Source organism: Lagenorhynchus albirostris, chromosome 2 (assembly GCF_949774975.1).
Source record: "Lagenorhynchus albirostris chromosome 2, mLagAlb1.1, whole genome shotgun sequence".
Lineage (NCBI taxonomy): Eukaryota > Metazoa > Chordata > Mammalia > Artiodactyla > Delphinidae > Lagenorhynchus > Lagenorhynchus albirostris.
The window spans coordinates 144502646-144522450 of NC_083096.1; the positions used below are offsets into that span (position 1 = coordinate 144502646).

General features: G+C 36.3%; 1 protein-coding gene across 2 annotated transcripts in view; it reads left to right on the forward strand.

Annotated features, from left to right (window-relative positions):
• The window catches only part of FAF1 (Fas associated factor 1), a 493047-nt gene that overhangs the window by 387699 nt on the left and 85543 nt on the right, over positions 1 to 19805 (forward strand). For both annotated transcript variants that reach the window (XM_060140108.1, XM_060140109.1), the window contains 2 exons: positions 13998 to 14134; positions 18991 to 19079. In XM_060140108.1, the coding sequence (XP_059996091.1) occupies positions 13998 to 14134; positions 18991 to 19079 (226 nt within the window). The remainder of the gene's footprint in view (positions 1 to 13997; positions 14135 to 18990; positions 19080 to 19805) is intronic.

Below are 19805 nucleotides of genomic sequence, written 5' to 3' on the forward strand. Positions count from 1 at the left end.
CACTAGGAGAGTTTGTCATTTTCTCCCTGGTTTGTTTTGTGAAGAGGGAGGAGAGAAGGTGAGGAGGAACCCCTCCTGTTCCATGATTACATCCTACCCACTCATTTTCTCCTTTTCTCCTCTGCTTTTGATTTTTAGTGGCGGTCTTAACAGAATGTCAAGATCAATTTGCAGCATGGTTTAACTCAAGGTTTGCGTTCTGCCAGCAGCAATTGTCCCTGCAAACAATGCCGTGTGTTCTTGTAACTTCAGAAGCTTTTAGAAGGATCATGGCAAGGGCAGCATCTAATGACTTTATTAGTGTAGGGTTTCAAAATGGGCTCGGTAATTGTTCATATCTCTTTGTCAGCAAGTCATAATTACTGCTCAGCATTGTCCAAGGGTGCACTTGTGAATAGTTTCCTAATAGTACTGAAAGGAAGGAAAAGAGGGAAAGGATAAAAGGTGATGGCCTCTTACAATTGAGAAGAAGCCAGTCTGTATATAGATGATGGCTAAACTGTTTATAATACATTCTTTACTCTTTTTAAAATAGACAATTATCCTTTTAAAAGTGTTCTTTGAGATAACTTTAAATTACCAGTTTACAAGCTTTTTAAACTCTGATTTGGATACTTCCCACACTATTACCTAATACTACAATCATAACTGCCTGGTGGTGCATGCATTGTATCTGAATCAAGCATTTGTGTAAAAAAAAATTTATTTCCTTGACATTAATCGAATTAATGCTATTCAGGAAATATATATTTAACTCAGATAGAGTTGTCTGTTTTCACAGTCTACATGAAAACTGTTGTTAGGAAAGAACAATACAAGGTGATACTGTTGACAAGATAGTCCAAAAGAACATTTAAGTTTTTATCAAATCCAATTTTCCTCATGCACTAGACTTTTCTTGTTACTCTCTTGGCGTTCTTCTTGGTCTTTCTCCTAAACACTCTGTGCTTTGAGTATTCTAGGGATCTTGATTTTGAGAGTGATAGAATTGAAAGAATCGTTGCCTTTTCAAGATATATAAAGTTTGAGCTTCACACCAAGACTTCTCCCCTTCGTGCTGTGTTGCCAAACCCTTACCTGTTCTGTGACTCCCTGCAGTGTACTCATGTATAGTTATGTGCAAATATTCACTTCCAGTAGCTAGTTATTCTCGTATTTTAGGGTATACAGATTCAAATGAATATGACTGCCAGAGGTACTCGATCCAGTTTATATATATAGATTACAAAACATGAGTTATCTAATGAAACAAATCCTAAAAATAAGACATTTCCAAAATAAAATATTTTTTAAAGTAATATACCCCATCATGTCTTTTGCTTTTCTTCTTATCTGAAATTGATAAGATCTAAAGAGATTTGTTTTCTTAATTGCTTTGTCAATGTTGATAATTTTTATATTCATGATTGTTTCTGAAGAATTTTTACTCATCATGTCACCTATGCCATTTAAATTGGTAGCACATTTCTCTCTTTCATAAATACTGGTAGTAAAACAGTGAGAAAGCTGTAAAAGAAACATGTTAGTTCAGTCATGTAAAACCACCTATGGAAACTGGTTCCTCTGACATTTTTCCAGTATTTGCCTGTCAGTCTACATAGATGCGCAAAAAGGTTTTAGTGCCCAATAATCTTAATGATCAGATCTGCCAAATATACCACCAAAAATTGAAAGGGGAAATAACTGTTAGTCTGGAATTGGAGAGTGAGGTGAAATCCTATTTCTTACATGTTTGGGTAATTTGTTAGGGAATAGGTTTGGTATCCTTTCCTTCAGCATATGTTTGTATCTTCGTATTTGATTGCATTCTAGTAATAAAGTGACGGTTTTATATTATTTACAAATCAAGAGTTAACTGTAGGGATTTTTAAACAGCCATCCATTAATTTATCTGCTGTTGGCTGACCCAGTCTGTAGCCACAGCAACAATATTTTAAATCCTCCTAAATTGTTGCCTTCTGCGTATCTTTCCTTTCCTCAATATGTGATCAGCACCAAGAAAGTCCTCTTTAACATACTTCTCTACAGATCTCAACTAAGGAAGGGATGAGGCAAGTTTATGTGAACAATAAAGATGCTATGACTATTATATCTCAATATGAGAAATTATATTTCCCAGTCCCACTTTCAAATAAGGTATTGGAGGTTCTGAGCTGCTCCCAAATAAGTTACTTAATTAACAGCCACAGCAACAAAAATTTATTATTTGGACATTACAAAAGCTATGTAAGTATTATTTATTAGTTCCTAAAGCAAAACCTATTCACATTTAAACATGTCAGTTGCTATTCTTAAAAGACTGATTTTCAATACAACTGTTTCTTCACTGTTTACATGTGGACAGTCATATGTCAGTCATAAAATGTAGGGCAGTTAAGAGGTAAGAGTCAGTCTAGGATTATGAAAAACAAGGGGTTATTAGGCAAGTGGTATAACATCTAGATTTTTTTTCTTCTATGAAAATGGGGGAGGGGTGACCCTATTTGAACTTTTTATCTCTAAAATTCTGTGACTTTCTGATGACTTGAACACATAGTTTTCAATATAAGCAAGATTAAAAATGAATGTTAGTAAAGTTTGTAAGTAGATTGTAGCATACTGCCCTTACCAGCTTGTGATCTAGTCAGAGTGACCTTAGTGAGCTATAGCTAAGGAAGCCACAGTCATTTTCCACCTCTTTCACCAATAAAGGCATCTTCCTTACCCTTAGAATTGTCCTTCAAGCTCTTGCTATTTGTGATGGGAGCTTCTAGAGTGTCAATAGCTAAGATCAAGATTAACACCACTGCTTTAAAAAAACACACACATAACTGCAATCATTAAGCCCCCGCTATGTGTCAGACACTATATATATATGAGCTCATTTAATCCTCACTCTATATACATTACCCCATTTAACCACAATTCTGCAAGGTAAATGGCAGAGTCCAATTTCACATGTGAGGAAACTATTTTTGGCTCAGAGAAATTCTGTAACTTACCCAAGGTCATGCAAGTGATTGTACCAGATATAAATCCCAGATCTACCTGTGCTTTTCTGCTACATAATGCTTCTTGTCCCATGACCTTGTCAAGCTGGATTATTACCAGCAAAGTTGTACTAAATAACTGTGCATAGCCCTGTGGGAGATATAAGAGAAGTATAAGACATGGATCTTTTGCTCAGGTAACAAATAAACATGGAATTCACCAAATCTTAGAGTTGTGGGCTAGAAGCATTCTTAGTTAACATCCAATTTGCAACTGTGCAGGCATTTTTCCCTATATTATGTCTAACTGATATTACTACAGTCTCTACCTGAATACTGCTAGGGACAGAGAAATGAAAGCTTCAAAAGATAGTGTATTTTTGAGCTGCTCTAAAAGCCGGGAAAGGTTTTTGCTATAGTGCTTCTTCCCATAGAGAGTTTCTGCAACTTTCTCCCTTTTGGTTCTAGTTTTGGCCTTGGAATTACCTGGAATAAGCCTAACTTCTCTTCTTCATTATAGTCCTTTATCAGTTTAACCACAGCTATCTTGTCTGTCTTAATTTTCTTACCTTTCCAACCAAGATATATTTATTTCTTCCATTGTTCCTCGTATGGTAGGGTGTCTAGACCTAGTCCATTCTAAAGGGGCGCAGAATCGAGCATAATGCTTCAGAGGAAATTTGTCTGATGCTATGCTCAATTCTAGTCTGTAATTTTATTATTGGCTCCTATTGAACTGAAGGAGTCAACTAAAATCCCCTAGCAGTATTTCAGGTATGGGATGGTCCAGAATGGGCTGGGTCTGAGTTGTTATTAAACCAGATCTCTGCCATTGACAAGATTTTTTGAAGTTTGGATTCTATTAACTCTCCCAAATTTTATCACTCATAAACAATAACTGAACTTCTTATCATCTCTACTCCTGTTAACATTCTTGATACTTCTCTCAGTTCCCAGACCTGTCCAACTCCAGAGAAACTTTTTTCTTCTCTTTATTCACCACACTTAGATGTGGTCATAAATAGAAACTGTATCACCTTATATATTTGGATTTCAAACATCTGGCTCTGACCAGCACTTCCTTTTCTACTCACTTGCTCAGTGTCACCAGTGCTAAAATTTTTTTTGTCTTATCATGCCCTTCAACCTATTGACCCATACCACTTCACTCCATCCACCCTTTCCTGTGTCCAACCTTCATTTCCTTCCTTGTCCTAATTAAATTTTAAGGTCCATCATGATCACTTCCTTGTAATACTTTAAACTCCCTCATCTCTGTCTTCCTCCATTGCATTCAATTTGTTAAACCCAACTATTCACCTTCCTTTTGCCTGTGCCTGGCAGTTGAACATTGCTGGAGATGATCACTCCACCTGATTTTTAAAAAAAATAAACATAAGCTAAGTTTTATATATAAACACTGAATTCAACTCTGTAATTCTGGCAGCTAAAGGAGAAAAAGGAAATGTGATAGGCATATCCTCATTCATTCATCTATCCATACAATGTATATTTATTGAGTTTCTATTATGCGCCAGGTACTATGCCTTAGAGTTTACAGATTACCATTTAAAATTCTCATTGTCTGATAAAAGGAAGCCTAATAGTTCATCTCAAAATTTCCTGGCACTGAATTCAAGGTAGAATTTTATTGCATGATTTTTTATTTGACAATCATTAGGAAATATAATAAACAGTTATTTTTCTACTGTTGTTTTGTGTAAAATAGATCACTTTAAATAGATGTTTCTTATATCATTCCCCTGTAAAAACAGAGAGCTCCATGTTAAATCATTTTTCAGTAAAGGTAGTTCTTTAGGTGATATGGCCCTTAGATATTCCTTTTTTTCGTGATCTAACTCATAACAGGTATAGAGCTTAGAGAAAAAGCCTACGTAGTAAACTTGTTCATTCAGCTCTTTCTGTCAGACATCAGCTGTCTCAAATGAGCCTTTGTCAAGAGCTGGGTTGTAATTGATTCTTTCTTGAAAGCTTTGATAAGTGACTGAAGTGCTAATACTCTGTGCTGTTGGTCATTTATGTTTTAAAGACTTTTCTCCTATGTATAAGATTTCTACTAATGCTCTCCCACATTTCTTTTATCCATTAGAATAATAGTTCTTTTCAAATACATAAGGAAATTGTGTATAAATGTCAGGGTTTCAAGAGAAGCCAACCAACTCTGAAAAATTTTTGTATAATAATGCTGAACAATTTGTATATAATAATAAAATCACAATGTCTCCAAATTTTGCAGGAGGAAAACAATCAGAGAACATAGCATGAAAATATATGTGTATATCTTCAGTCTCTACCTTAGAGTAGGGAATAATCTTATGATGATTCTGTAGAAGTTATACAGCAATATAATACATTTGTTCAGTGATAAGAGTCTGAGATTTGCTGTTAAAACTTATTTTAGGAAACAGTTTGCCGTATCCATAATTTGGGGGAAGGGGAGATAAAAGAAAAGCCAATTTTGACTCTGAAGCATATAAAAGGAAGGAAGAAGAGGTATTGATTAATCCACAGACCAATTCCAAAAGTAGGTATCATTACCTTCACTTTATATGTGAGAAAACTAAGGCTCAGAAAGATTAAGTTATCCAAAGAAACAACTAGTGGGCTTCCCTGGTGGCGCAGTGGTTGAGAGTCCGCCTGCCGATGCAGGGGACACGGGTTGTGCCCCGGTCCGGGAAGATCCCACATGCCACGGAGCGGCTGGGCCCGTGAGCCATGGCCACTGAGCCTGCGCGTCTGGAGCCTGTGCTCCGCAACGGGGGAGGCCACAACAGTGAGAGGCCCGCGTACCGCAAAAAAAAGAAAAAAAAAAAGAAACAGCTAGTAAGTGACAAAATCAGGTTTATTTGACTCCAAAGTCTTTGTTCTTCCCACAATATTATGCTGCTTGCAGTAATTCCTACTTTCTCTAATATGTTAATATTTGGATACTTTACACCTCTTCTAAGTCACATTTTCAGTCAGTGGGTGGTGACAAGATGAAATTATGTAAAAACTGCAGTATGCTAAAAGTCAGGAGGGGAGCTTAGAGTATGAACTTGTGGACAATACCTGCTATTTTGAAATGGGACCAAGTGACCTATCAAGGTAGAAGCATAGTGAAAGAGGCCTGGGAGACCATGATAATTCATACCAACTAACTGTCCTAGTTAAACTGATTTCAGCAAAGTAGTTGGAAGAGGAAAAGGAAGGTTGTATGGTCAACATTGTCATGGTGGAGATAAAGGTTACTAAAGCAAGAACTGGCCCTTTCATGTAACAAATACATACTGTTTGGCAGTAGGTGCTAGGAATGCAGAGATGAATAAGAGATAATTCTCCTAATAGCAGTCCAGGAGCACTTTCTTGGAACAGAAAGTTCTCCCTGATTTCTAAACTCCCATTCCGTTCTCTGATTTTTTCCAGCACTTAATCTGAACCAATAAATCTAGCCCCCAGTTATATATCAGATTATGTTTCCTGTTTGAGGCTATAACCCTAAATATTCTTAGTGTCTTAAGGACACAAACCATGTCTTACCTTGTTGTATATTTCATAGACCCTCATAAATAACGATCAATTGGTAAAAGGCAGAACACAGAAGAAATATTATCTGGCATTTAACATAAATTTGCCCTCTTGTATAGCCCCTGGAAAATGAATCTTCTCTTTACATTGCTAGAGAAAGAATTTCTGCATTTGATAAGACATTGGGTTCAATGTTCTCTGTTATCTCTCCCAACTTAAAATAAAATGGGGTACTTACATGTTTATGTTCTTACTCTTGGTGAGAAGGCAGCCAATTATCTATTTATTTATGATTATTGTCCCTCCAAAAAAATTAGTATAAATCAGTCCCTATAGATTAGTTACAGCCCTGTCATTAAACTGTCAGTGCCTCAAAGCCTTTCCACTAGAGTGATTTATAGATGACAACAAGGAGATATTTGTGTTTTCTTTTTAACTCTGACTACTAGTCTATTAAGACAATTTAGCAGTTTACTGTTACTGGGTAGTCTTAAACCACAGACAGGTGAGAGATGCTTTTCAGATTAAATCTTCCCAAAATGTCATCCTGTGTTTTCTTAAATTTGCCTTTAGTTTGGCTGTGTTCTCTAACATGGATACAATATTTGCATTTGCACGGAGAGGCATTATACTATCCTTTTAGAAAATAATTTGGCAATATGAACCACTAATCATTAAATGATTCTATACCTTTTTACCCTATAATTCCACTTCACAGACAGGTTTTTTCCCTAAGGAAATACTTTAAGAATTTATGTAAGTATTTTTTATAATGATAAAAAAAAACTAGAAAGAAAAATGTAGCTGTAGGTGAATAGCTATGAATATAACAGCTTATACATCTATACAGTGGAATATTATTCAACCATTTAACATGCTGGTTCATTACTATCGTATAGAAGGCTAAAAAACTGTATCTAACTAAACACTGATTACCACAAAAAGGAAAAGATATATTTGAGCAAAAAGACTGATAAGAAATAGACAAATGTGATTAACATTGTGTTAAAAGTTTGGGATTTCATGCAGTTTTTCTTTATTTTTATAAGAGAGTTACTATCTTACTTTCAAATTATTTATTGATTGGGCAATACATTCACTTTAATCAAAACTCAAAAGTTGTAGAAAGGTATGTAATGAAAAGTCTCCTACTTATCCTTGTTTCTAAGTTACCTTTTCTAGAGGTAATGTTTTAAGTTTCTTATTTGTCCATCCAGAGATTATTTTATATGTAAGCAAACAAATATATAATTATTTTTCCCCAGTTTTACACAAATGGTAAGCACTATTTAACACCCTGCTTTTCCCACTAACATTATATCTTAAAAGATAGTTCATATCAGTTCATAAAGAACCCTTTCTATTTTATGGCTACATAGTATTCCTTTGAATTCTATAAGGTACTATAATTTATTTAACTAGATCCTAGTGGTTGACATTTGGGTTATGCCCAATATTCTGCTATTACAAGCTTACAGTAAATAACTATGCACATATGTTTCCATCTGAAACTACATCTGTAGATTAAATTCCCAGTTGTAGGAGTGCTAGATTAAGAGTTTGTGCATATTTAATTTTAATAGACACTGGCAAATTGCCCACAAAGGAGTTGGTAACAATTTCACTCCTACTAACAGTGTACAGTAGTGCCTGTTTCCCTGTAACCTTGCCAATGCAAGGTGTTACCAAAATTTTTTTGTCTTTACTAATCTGACAGATGAAAAATGGTTTCTTAGTGTACCTTTAATTAGGACTTACTCATTATGAGCTATTTTGAGTATTTTTTCACATGTTCATGAGCCATTACTATTTCCATTTCTTGAAGCTGTCTTTATATATTATTTGTGGATCTTTTCCTAATTGTTTGTTAAGAGTTCTTTATATATTAAGGAAATTAGCCCTTTTTCTGTAGTTTGAAATTCAGAATTTTTTCCCCTGTTCATCATTTATCTTTTGGCTGAGTTATGGTGTTTGTTACCGTGTGAAAATAGTCGAAATTATCAATTGTGTCTTTTATGCTTTACTCTGCTTCAACTATACTAACCTTCTTGTCACCTTTCAAATATGCTAGATACTCTCCAACTTTAAGGTCTTTGTTTTTGCTGTTCTCTCTGCCTGGAATTCTCTTCCTAGAGACATGTGTTCCGCTTCCTCCTTCACCTCTTTTGAATCCTTGATCAAATATCAACTTCTCAGTGAGACCTGACTTCTCTATTTAATATTGCAAACCACCCCCCACCCGGCCTTGTTTTTCCTCCATCACCCGGAGCTCACAGACTGTAATTTTGTGTCACATCGAATTGCAGCTCACCTATACAAATGAAGCAAGTGAGAATTATCATCTTCAATGTGGTCATCACCTCAGGAGACTAGACACTTGGTCCAGTGAATATGCCATTGCCCAAAACATTTAGGGAACAACTTCTTTAAAATCTACCTTCAGAGAGAGCTTAAAGCCTTTCAAGGAAAGCAGTCCTGCGTCCTAAAAGCGGTATTTCTCAAAGTGTGTTCCATTAACCACTTATATCAGAATCACCTTGGATGGGGTTGGGAGCTTATTAAAAAGGGAGTTTCCTGGGCCTTACCCCACATCTGTTGAATCAGAATCTCTGGGGGATGGGGCTGAGGAACTTGCCTTTTGAATAAACTTCTTAGGTGATTCCTAGGCCATTAAAGCTTGCAAATCACTGCCATTATAGTCAGTGTCTTCCAGCTTGTTTACCTAACTCATTTTGAACCAAAGACTTAGGACTATTTCAAAAAATCAAAGCCACCCTTAAAGGACAAAGGCACATATGCCAGTGGTGCTGAAGATCATCTCAGGGAATGAGCTGAACAATGGATAGGCATGCAGACTTGTGGAAATGATGTTGTGGAAGGAGACAAAAGCCTTTGGCTGGTTTTGGTATGCTTGACAATGCTAGCACCTTGATAAGTCTTACTTCACACGTTAAAGGACCTTGGCTTTAACTTCCCTATTAAAAGGAAAAGAAGAAGAAAGGAGAATTGTGTGTTGGCTAGATAGGTATGATCTCTAAGGTCTTTTCTCTATTTTGTGTTCTGGTTATTCTACTGTTGTACATAAATGTTTTTTAACCAACTCTAAACACATGAATGAATATGTATAAGTAATGAGGCTTATTACTATAGCAAAAACTGCAAGCTTGGTTTGCTTTAAAGAGAAGAGCCTCCTTAAATCAAAGTGACTTCAAAAGAAGTAGTATAAAAAACAAACAACAACAACCAAAAAACACTTGGCAACCCATATTGGAAAAGTCCTATAGTACTGTTGAATGTGAATTTCTTCTGCTCAATGACCTTTCATTTTGGACAAATGGTTCACACATTATCAGAAAGACATTTAATGTGTTTAATGATTCAAGGGTAAGCAGCCAGGAATTGTGATACTGATTCTTGGTTTTAAATTAGTTAACATTACTAAACATAAATTGCAGCATTTATAATTGTACTTACTTATTTCTCAAATATCAATACCTACCCTTTCATTCTCTGAATGAAAATAAAACCAATGACTGTATTTGTCTAGTCAACAATTCTTTCATGCTGTGTCTTACTATGCAAAAAATCTTTCAGTGTTGGCCCATAGGTATAAGTTACCATTTTAATCCTGAAAATAATTATGATAAAAATGTGAAATATCATGATGCATTTAATAATGATTAAATAGCTACCAATTTTAAGGGCCTACCATATTCTAAGCACAATTCTGAGTACTTTCTGTGACTTACAAGAATATAGGTATTTTAAAGATGTGTTATTTCCAGTTTATATATGAGGTTCCTTTAAACTTATGGAAGTCACATTGAAATGCATAATCAGGAAGCCTCACACAGAGGCTTAGCAGTTTTGTAGCCTCCATTTTTTATCAAACGTGCCTCTTTACATTACCTGGTATACAGTAGGTAGGCAGTAAGTGTTTGTGGAATTTCATCACCCTCCCCCTAAATTGCTGTGTTTCTTTTTTTTTTTTAAAAGAAGATGTTGGGGGTAGGAGTTTATTATTTAATTTATTTATTTTTGCTGTGTTGCGTCTTCGTTTCTGTGTGAGGGCTTTCTCTAGTTGTGGCAAGCGGGGGGGCCACTCTTCATCGCGGTGCGCGGGCCTCTCACCATCGTGGCCTCTCTTGTTGCGGAGCACAGGCTCCAGACACGCAGGCTCAGTAGTTGTGGCTCACGGGCCTAGTTGCTCCGCGGCATGGGGGATCCTCCCAGGCCAGGGCTCGAACCCGTGTCCCCTGCATCGGCAGGCGGACTCTCAACCACTGCGCCGCCAGGGAAGCCCCTCGCTGTGTTTCTTTTAGTATGTATTTCATGTTGAAGTACAGTTTAGTAAAAGTCACTGACTTACGTAATTATGAGTTTGATTGAAAGAACTAAACTATATCCTGTTTTGAATTAAAATGAGATTACTTTTTCGTATATCTGATTTATTAGTAATCCTCGTTTCCATTAGCAAGATAGAAATGATCTCTGCTTCAGAGACTGAAAATTTTACTAATGATTAATATACGCTAGCCATCAGATGTTCTGTTTATTTTTCTCCCCAAACTTTAGATTAAAACCACTTTATCTTATCTTTCCAATTTTAGCCTTCTAATAGCAAGAATTGGTGAATATAAGCTACTAATTATGTTTTTTCTTTTCTTTCCTTTTGGGCACGCCGGACGGCATGCAGAGTCTTAGCTCCCCTACCAGGGATTGAACCCACACCCCTTTCAGTGGCAACACAGCGTCCTAACCATTGTACCTCCAGGGAATTCCCTATATCTTGTTTCTTTACCAAGGCTAGAGTGTGAGGCTTCCCGCTCCTTCTCCCCACCACCTCCACCACGACCTACCCACCCACCCCTCCAGGGACCAGTGAGTTGCAGGAATGCAATTGCTGTGGAAATCATTTCTCCCTTCATGACACCTGACTGATGAACACCATATGCAGTTCGATTGACAAGTTTGGTGCTGCCACTAGATGCACTGGCACACTTTTATATCTTCACAAGGAAGAAATACCACAAATATGAGAACCACATTTGTTCTCTTAAAACAACTTGTTTTTCCCATGTTTGATTTTGCTCTAATGTTTTGAACTGGATTTTTGCTGCTGGTAGTGTGCTGCGAATGGTAACTTTGTGTTGTGAATGATCTTGAGAGGAAGAAGCAGAACCTCCCAGCCATGAGAAAGATTTGATATTTGTGTTGTGAAGTTCTTGTAAATTATAATGGAAGGAACTGACAAGTAGGAATTTTTTAATTTGGGGCTGTCCATTGGCCCTACAGGCTGTCGATGATTGCAATTTGAAAATCTCAAAGTAAACATGATCATAGGAGATTAATCAAATTAATTAAACTTTTAACAAAGTCTCTCTTCGATTAGAACAGATTGTTAGTTAAGGCCACTAGAAAACATCAGCCGGCTGTGTGATCCCTTTATATTTCTCAACTGCTTCTTAAATATTAGAATGATTTGCTAATACCTGGTAGAAAACTGATCACTGTGCTTTTTATAGTAATTGAATGGCTTAATGGTTAATGTGATGTTGAAAGCTGTACCTCCCTTGAATATGTTTCGTGTAGTTTTGAAATTTATGTTATATATTAATTTAAACCAAATAAGATACCCACATTTTCATAATTATTTTCTCTTCTAGCTCATTTTCACAGAAAGGGGATTTGGGATGTACACAGTTGCCAGACAAAATTGTCTTGAAATCAAATTCTTAAAAGCACTAAGCCAACCTGCCTGCTTGCCTCCCTTCTTTTCTTCCTTCCTTCCTGACTTCTTTCCTTCCTTCCTTTTTTGGGGGTCTTCTCTTTGGCTAGTATTTAATATCACTTGTGAGGCTAGTGCTGTGATGGCCATCTACTGTGTGGTATCCACTTAATCCATTGATGTGAAAGCAACAAGGACTTATTTTCTCCCTTTTGTAGGAAATGGCATTCCAACTGTTTTTTGACATCTTTAATTTTAGAGGTTGCCAATGATCAGATCAGGGTCAAGACTGACTTCAAATATTTTAGTAAGAAGCAGAAAGAAAAATGAGATCCTAACTTTCTAGTCTCCTGATCTACACATCTCCATTGATGAATTAAAGCTATATGGGTGTGAAATTTGGTATGGAGACTTAGGCTGCTTGAGCGCCTTTTATCCCATAATAGTTGTGGAATGTGAAGATCTGAATTTTCATGGGGGCACTGATATTTCATGGCCAACAATTGGTTTTTTAAAGGCCTTGTCATTTCAGATTGCCATGGGGTCCGGTTATTGCTGCTCTAAATGTGTATATGAACCTGCCTCCCAATGAACTTATTGCAGTGGTGCTAACTTGTCTTGACACTCTTGCCAACAGTTCTAGTGGCCCTGTGTGTAGTCACCACACAGGTTTTGTGGAGGATTCAGCCTAAACTTCTGGGATGAATTTCTATGGATAAGAAATATACTGGCTTTAAAAATTAAGAGGTTTGATTCTGTTTTGAATATGGATATCAAATGAATCTGAGCACATGACATTTTAATGCCGTTTGTCTTTTCAAATAGATTTACCTTCTAATGCATGTGATGACAAGACTTTGCTCATCAGATAGAACATACATTTCAGAGGAGTTGTTACCTAAAATATTATCATAAGGCATAAGAAAACACACGATTCAAGTTGCCTTTCATGAACATAATTAAGAATTAATAAGCCAGTACCAGTGGCTAGTCCCCAGAATTTCCACTGTTTTGCCTTTTGTGACCTGTGTTATTAAAAGTCCATTATTTTTACAGACTTTATTAAATTGGATCTTATTAAAGCATTCTATATTTGCATTTGGTCTTTCATAATTCATTATTATTATGACATTTACTTTTTACCATCAGATCTGAAAACATATCATAAGCTACCCTTTTCTCTTGAAAGAAATGCTAATTTCAAACAGTCCTCTAATAGAAGAGAAAAGCTTTATCAGTTTTTTCATTTATTCCAGATCGTGTTAAGAATACTAATGCTAGACTTCAGTATGCTAATATCTCTGAGCTTTTTTTGGTCAAAAGCTTAGAATTATTATTTTTATCCCATACCAAGTATGAAACTAGAAGACCTCCTACTACTGGAGAAAACACAATTCTAAAGTACAATTCTTGATTCTAAGGACTTGTGAAAATGTTGCTAGATCCTGTTTAGACTAGGATGATGCCGGTTAATTTAACTTTTACCACCCGATATTTGTCCTCTTGAAGAAATTTTTCCTCTTAAAATTCATTTTGTTTGTTTTTCTCATAGTTTAGGGTAATATAGGGTGTGTGGCCTGCTTTTCTGTAGGATAATCATTTCTATACCATTTATGATGTAGTTGAAAACTTAATACAGTAATATTTTACATATTGATATCAGACTGTCTAATTTTAATATAGCTAATAAAACACAATGAATTTTTCTTAGTGTAGTGATAAATTTATTAAACTCTGAAATGAAACTAACTTTGGATTTTGTATCATTTTAGATTTCTGACAATGTGCAATAGACACTTTGGCAGCGTTGTTGCACAAACCATTCGGACTCAAAAAACAGATCAGTTTCCACTTTTTCTGATTATTATGGGAAAGCGATCATCTAATGAAGTGTTAAATGTGATACAAGGTAAAGTACATATCACAAGGGAAGTAGAGTGTCTCCTTATGTATGTGATAACCTTGTAATATTTACCATCAAAGCTGAAAGTAATTCTCTGTATTAGTGAATATCTTTGCATTTTAAAATATAGAACACCCGGAAAAAGAATATCTTCAAAAAGTATAGGTGCGGGTTTCCCTGGTGGCGCAGTGGTTGGGAGTCCGCCCGCCGATGCAGGGGGCGCGCGTTCGTGCCCCGGTCTGGGAGTATCCCGCGTGCTGCGGAGCGGCTGGGCCCGTGGGCCGTGGCCGCTGGGCCTGCGCGTCCGGAGCCTGTGCTCCGCAATGGGAGAGGCCGCGACAGAGAGAGGCCCGCGTACCGCAAAAAAAAAAAGTATAGGTGCTATGAAATATGCTTCATGAAAATCCAACAGAAACATCTTAATAAAACCGCACAGCCCTTGGGACATAGGATAATCATGTTAAATATTCAGAATTGCTAAATTTTCTAAACTAGAAATTAAGCCATAATCAGTCATCAAATATGATATTTCATTCATACACACACACACACACACACACACACACACACACACACACACACACATATTTCTTGCTGTAATGTTGATTGGTTGAAGGAAATCCTTATCTTTAGTTATCTGGAAAAACCAGTGACTGGATATTGTGAATTGAACAGTTCACAGTGGCAGTCGTTTCTCCTCATTTGTGTGAATCCACGTCTAGAATGCAACCCTGAGGTGTGAAGCTATAGGATGCCTGTCAATTTAATCACAGTGTACACATTCTTTACCAAAAAAATGAGTGATATTTTTTATGTTACTAATGTATCCTAAGGATTAGTATAAAAAATTCCTTTATACATGGCAAAGCTTACATTGAAAACAGTTATCTTTTCTATGCCACGGGAAAAGGATGTTTCAGATGCTCGAAGCTAAAGCTTGTGTCTGAGATACTTAATTTCTGCCCCTATTTAAGTCACAAGTTCTGTAGCAGATAATGTAATGGAGGAAGGGGTATAAATTCAAGTGCCTTTAAAACTCAAATAAAACAAAACCTCTGCTATTTTATGTTTTCTCTATAGCTAGAGCATTCACTTTCACAAACAATGTTAAAGAAGACCTGCTGCGGGAACAAAATGCATAAAGTAAATAGATAATGAAGATAATATTTCATTCCTGTTTTCATATTAATTAATCATATTAATTAATTTCATATTAATTAAGATAATATTTCATTCCTGTTTGCTGTAATATTTCCAGCAATATTACAGTCAGTAGTGGTTCTCAAAGCATGGTCCATGGGCCCTAGAGGTCCCCTAGATCCTTTTAGGGAATCTACAAGGTCTATTTTTGATAGACTCTTTTTTTGCTTTTTTTTTACTGTATTGACATTTGTACTAAGTGGCACAAAATCAGTGCTGTGTAAAACTGCTGGCATCTTAGCACAAATCAAGGCCATGACACAGAACTGTACTGGTAGTCATATTTTTCACCTCCATGTATGTGCATTTTTTTAAATTATTATTTTATTAATTTTTAACCGTCTTTATAGTTTGTGTGACACAATGGGCAGACATTTCTCCAGGATGAACAAAGTGAGTCTGTTACTTCAAGAAAAAGAACTGACAACATTTGTTGCCAATGATAAAATTTGAGTTTTTAAGCAAAAAGTTATATCCTCCATTTAAGATTGACAGCTTAAATACTTTTCTGGTGATGTCAATGGTGATGATAATAAATGTGATTTTTTTGATATCATAAAATTAGATGTGTCAACATTCAGAAGAAATGCATGACTCCGTGAACCAATATTTTCCAAATGACCAATGCATAATGTTATAAACTCATGCATGAGTAAAAGATCCATTCAAAGGGCAAAATAGACCAGTGGATTTTAATATAACAAAGTACAATAAGTTCATTGATAACGGTTTCAAATTCCTCACATACCTAACCTTGAAAAAAATTCCACTTGTCAGTTTGGGTGTATTAAGGAAAAATATCTACAATTATCTATTAAAATACTCCTCCTTTTTCCAACTATATATCTGTGTGAGGCCGTAATTGCTTCATAAATTTCAACCAAGACAACACATTATAGCTGGTTTAATGTAGATATAGATATGAGAATCCAGTTGCATTTTATTAAACCAGACATTAAAGAAATTTGCAGGGCTTCCCTGGTGGCGCAGTGGTTGAGAGTCCGCCTGCCGATGCAGCGGACACAGGTTCGTGCCCCGGTCCGGGAAGATCCCACATGCCGCGGAGCGGCTGGGCCCGTGAGCCATGGCCGCTGAGCCTGCGCGTCCGGAGCCTGTGCTCCGCAACGGGAGAGGCCACAGCAGTGAGAGGCCCGCGTGCCGCAAAAAAAAAAAAAAGAAAGAAAGAAAGAAATTTGCAAAAATGTTAAAAAAAATTACATTCTTCTCACTGAACTTTTTCGTTTGGAACATATAGTTATTTTTCATAAATGTGATATTTATATAAACAAATTATGGGTGTTTTTTTTTTTGATGTTGGGGTAGGAGTTTAGTAATTTATTTATTTATTTTTGCTGTATTGGGTCTTCGTTTCTGTGCGAGGGCTTTCTCTAGTTGTGGCAAGCGGGGGCCACTCTGCATCGCGGTGCGCAGTCCTCTCACTATCGCGGCCTCTCTTGTTGCAGAGCACAGGCTCCAGATGCACAGGCTCAGTAGTTGTGGCTCACAGGCCTAGCCACTCCGTGGCATATGGGATCCTCCCAGACCAGGGCTCAAACCCGTGTCCCCTGCATTAGCAGGCAGATTCTCAACCACTGCACCACCAGGGAAGCCCCAAATGATGGGTTTATTATTGTTACTTTTAAATGAATTGATAAATATGTTTTAGAAATTTCAGTTTTAATTTCTAACACAGTAAATGTTGGTAACCATAACCCACATAAAAATTCTTCAGGGATCTCAATAGTTTTTAAGAGTATAAAGAGGTTCTGTTGCAATAGGCTATAAAAAATAAATTTTCCCTGAACTGCATTAACTGGAACCTTTCTCCACCTTGGATCATTAAGGGCTTAGGTATAAAATACCTTCAAGTACAGTTTGGCAATGAGCCTGTATAGTTAGGGCTGAAGCATAGTTGATAAGCAGTGGCTTTAAGCCTGAAAATTAATGACCAGTGTGTAGTACCTGTAAAATTATACTATTTCCCCATTGATGATTCTAGTACCCTCCACAAAGTATTCATGCCCCATACTCGTTGTTAGTCACTACAGTTTACAAATAAGAAATGGAAACCCAAAGATTTGCCTGGTAACAAAATCTACGTTGAAGGTTCTCTTATTAAACTTTTTGCCATTTGTTATATCTGTTAATAATAACTGTCAGTGATTGTGTGTGTGCTATGTACCAGGCACTTTACATTATCTCTGATCCTTCTAAGAACCCTACAGAGGAAGTGTTATCTTCATTTTGCAGATAAGGAAATTGATCGTTAGAGAGCTAAAGTCACTCCCTCTTCTCTTATTCATTTGTTTACTAAGTGAATATTTATTAAGCCCTTGTCATGTGCTAGGCAATTTCTAGGTACCAGATCATGTAGTTATAAGTAGCAGAACTAGGGTTAGAACTCTGACTACAACACCAGTTCTGCTTTCTTGGTAACATGATATCACACCAAGATAATACTTGTTCTCTAGCTCATTTATTGAGAGAGTAGTGCTGATGTGACCAAATTAGATTATTTCTTTGGCTAAGGACTGCAGCTGCTCCCTAACTGCATGTTGCCAGTGGTCATAAAGGAAACTGGGAAAGGACCATTGAAAGATTATGTTAGTCAAACCCTACTCTGGAAGAATACAAGCAAGGATGCTTACTATTTGTTGTCTCGTTGGTGGCCATTCCATTAACGGGACAAGAAGACACCTTCTCAGGCCCTGGAGAAGACAGGCTCTTTTGCCTGTAGGTTTGAAAGAAGAGAAAAATTGCTGTATCTTTATGTATCTTCATGAGTTTCCTTCTCTCTTGTAGATGCATCCAAAGCAAATAACAGAACTTAATGCCTGCAAGAAATGGCATATATTTGCTATATGTTTGTTACAAACTTGGACAGGGATAAAATAGCATTCAAGAAAATCAAACATTACAATACCTTCTCCATAAAGATTATAGCATAGTCATTTGAAAGCAGCTGAAAGGGAAAAATATCAGTTGGGAAAAAAAAATTTTTTTTTTTTCAGAAATTGAATTACTGCTTGTTTCACCAAAGAATTTTTAGTGATAGGAGATAATTCTAAGTAAACAGTATGCTAAGATGGCAAAGGAGACAGGCTTCTGAGTCAGACTCATGTGGTTTCAAATCCTGGCCCTATAACTTAACCAACTTGACGTTGGTTAGTCAGGTTACTTGAGCTCTCTAAGCCTCATTTTCCTTCTCGTTACAATCAAAATCATAATAACACCTTCATAGAATTGTTGTACAGATTAAATGAGATTTTATATCTATAAACCTAATCACTTAATGTAATTTGTTTGGCATATAAACAAATGGTAGTTGTTGCTAGCATTATTAAGTAGATATGTTTTCCTAACTTGAAAGATACTTTGATCCTCATGACTTGGATATTCTTCTTGTAGTGCTGAAAGTCCTTCTTATTAAGTAAGAGACTGTTCCCTCAAATCTAAGTATTCTGAAATTTTAATTGCCAATATACTGCTTTGTTCTCTTTCTGAAAATATGAAACTTTTCAGTGAAAACATGAAAGTTTTTATTAGCATGCCAGTCTGTAATTTTTTTAGACTGTAGTTATTCCTTACTGATTAATTCTAGAATGACTTTCCATTTTATAATGATTTTAATGTGAAGTTTGGCTATCTCCATGTGTTGCTAGGTAACACAACAGTGGATGAGTTAATGATGAGACTCATGGCTGCAATGGAGATCTTCACGGCCCAGCAACAGGAAGATATAAAGGATGAGGTAAGGTGAAAGGTTAAGTAGACCTTTAATAGGATTTTGTTGAGATGATTTGTCAAATGGTGATGCTTGCCTATGTCATGATGGATAAATAAGGCATTGATGAAGATGTGTTTCCACATGAACGAAGGGTTTTTATGCCACTGAATTTACCTTTCAGTCCATTCTTTTCATGACCCAAGACCCAACAATTTGTTTAACTTTATGGACATTTATACTTTGCTAGATTTGATGGCAGGAGGTCAATTTACAGGAAACGAATTCTGAAGCATGTTTACAGAAGAAACTACAGTTCAGGAAATCCAATCTATTATATGGGTTTTTCACTCACTTTTAAGGTCCTCTTACTCTTTTTAAGTATTGAGATTGATTAGCAATAAACACATTTTACACTTGAACATATTTTTGAAGCACTGTGAGAATTAGTAAAAAGATCACCAGAATTCTGAATTTAGCAGTCTCCCGAACGTATTTAGATGGTATAGATGAGATGAGCATGGAACGTCAAATAGAATAATAATAACAGCAATATTCATAATGACAATAGTAGTCAACACTTACTGAATATCTGTAATGTACTAGGCACTACGCAAAGCACTTTACATTTATCATCTCATGTGATCCTCAAAACAATCCCTTGAGGCTGCATATGAGTCAGAGTTCTGGCTAGAAACAGATGACACTTTCAAACTGGGTTGTTTGAAAAGAGTTTAATAAGGGAACTATTTA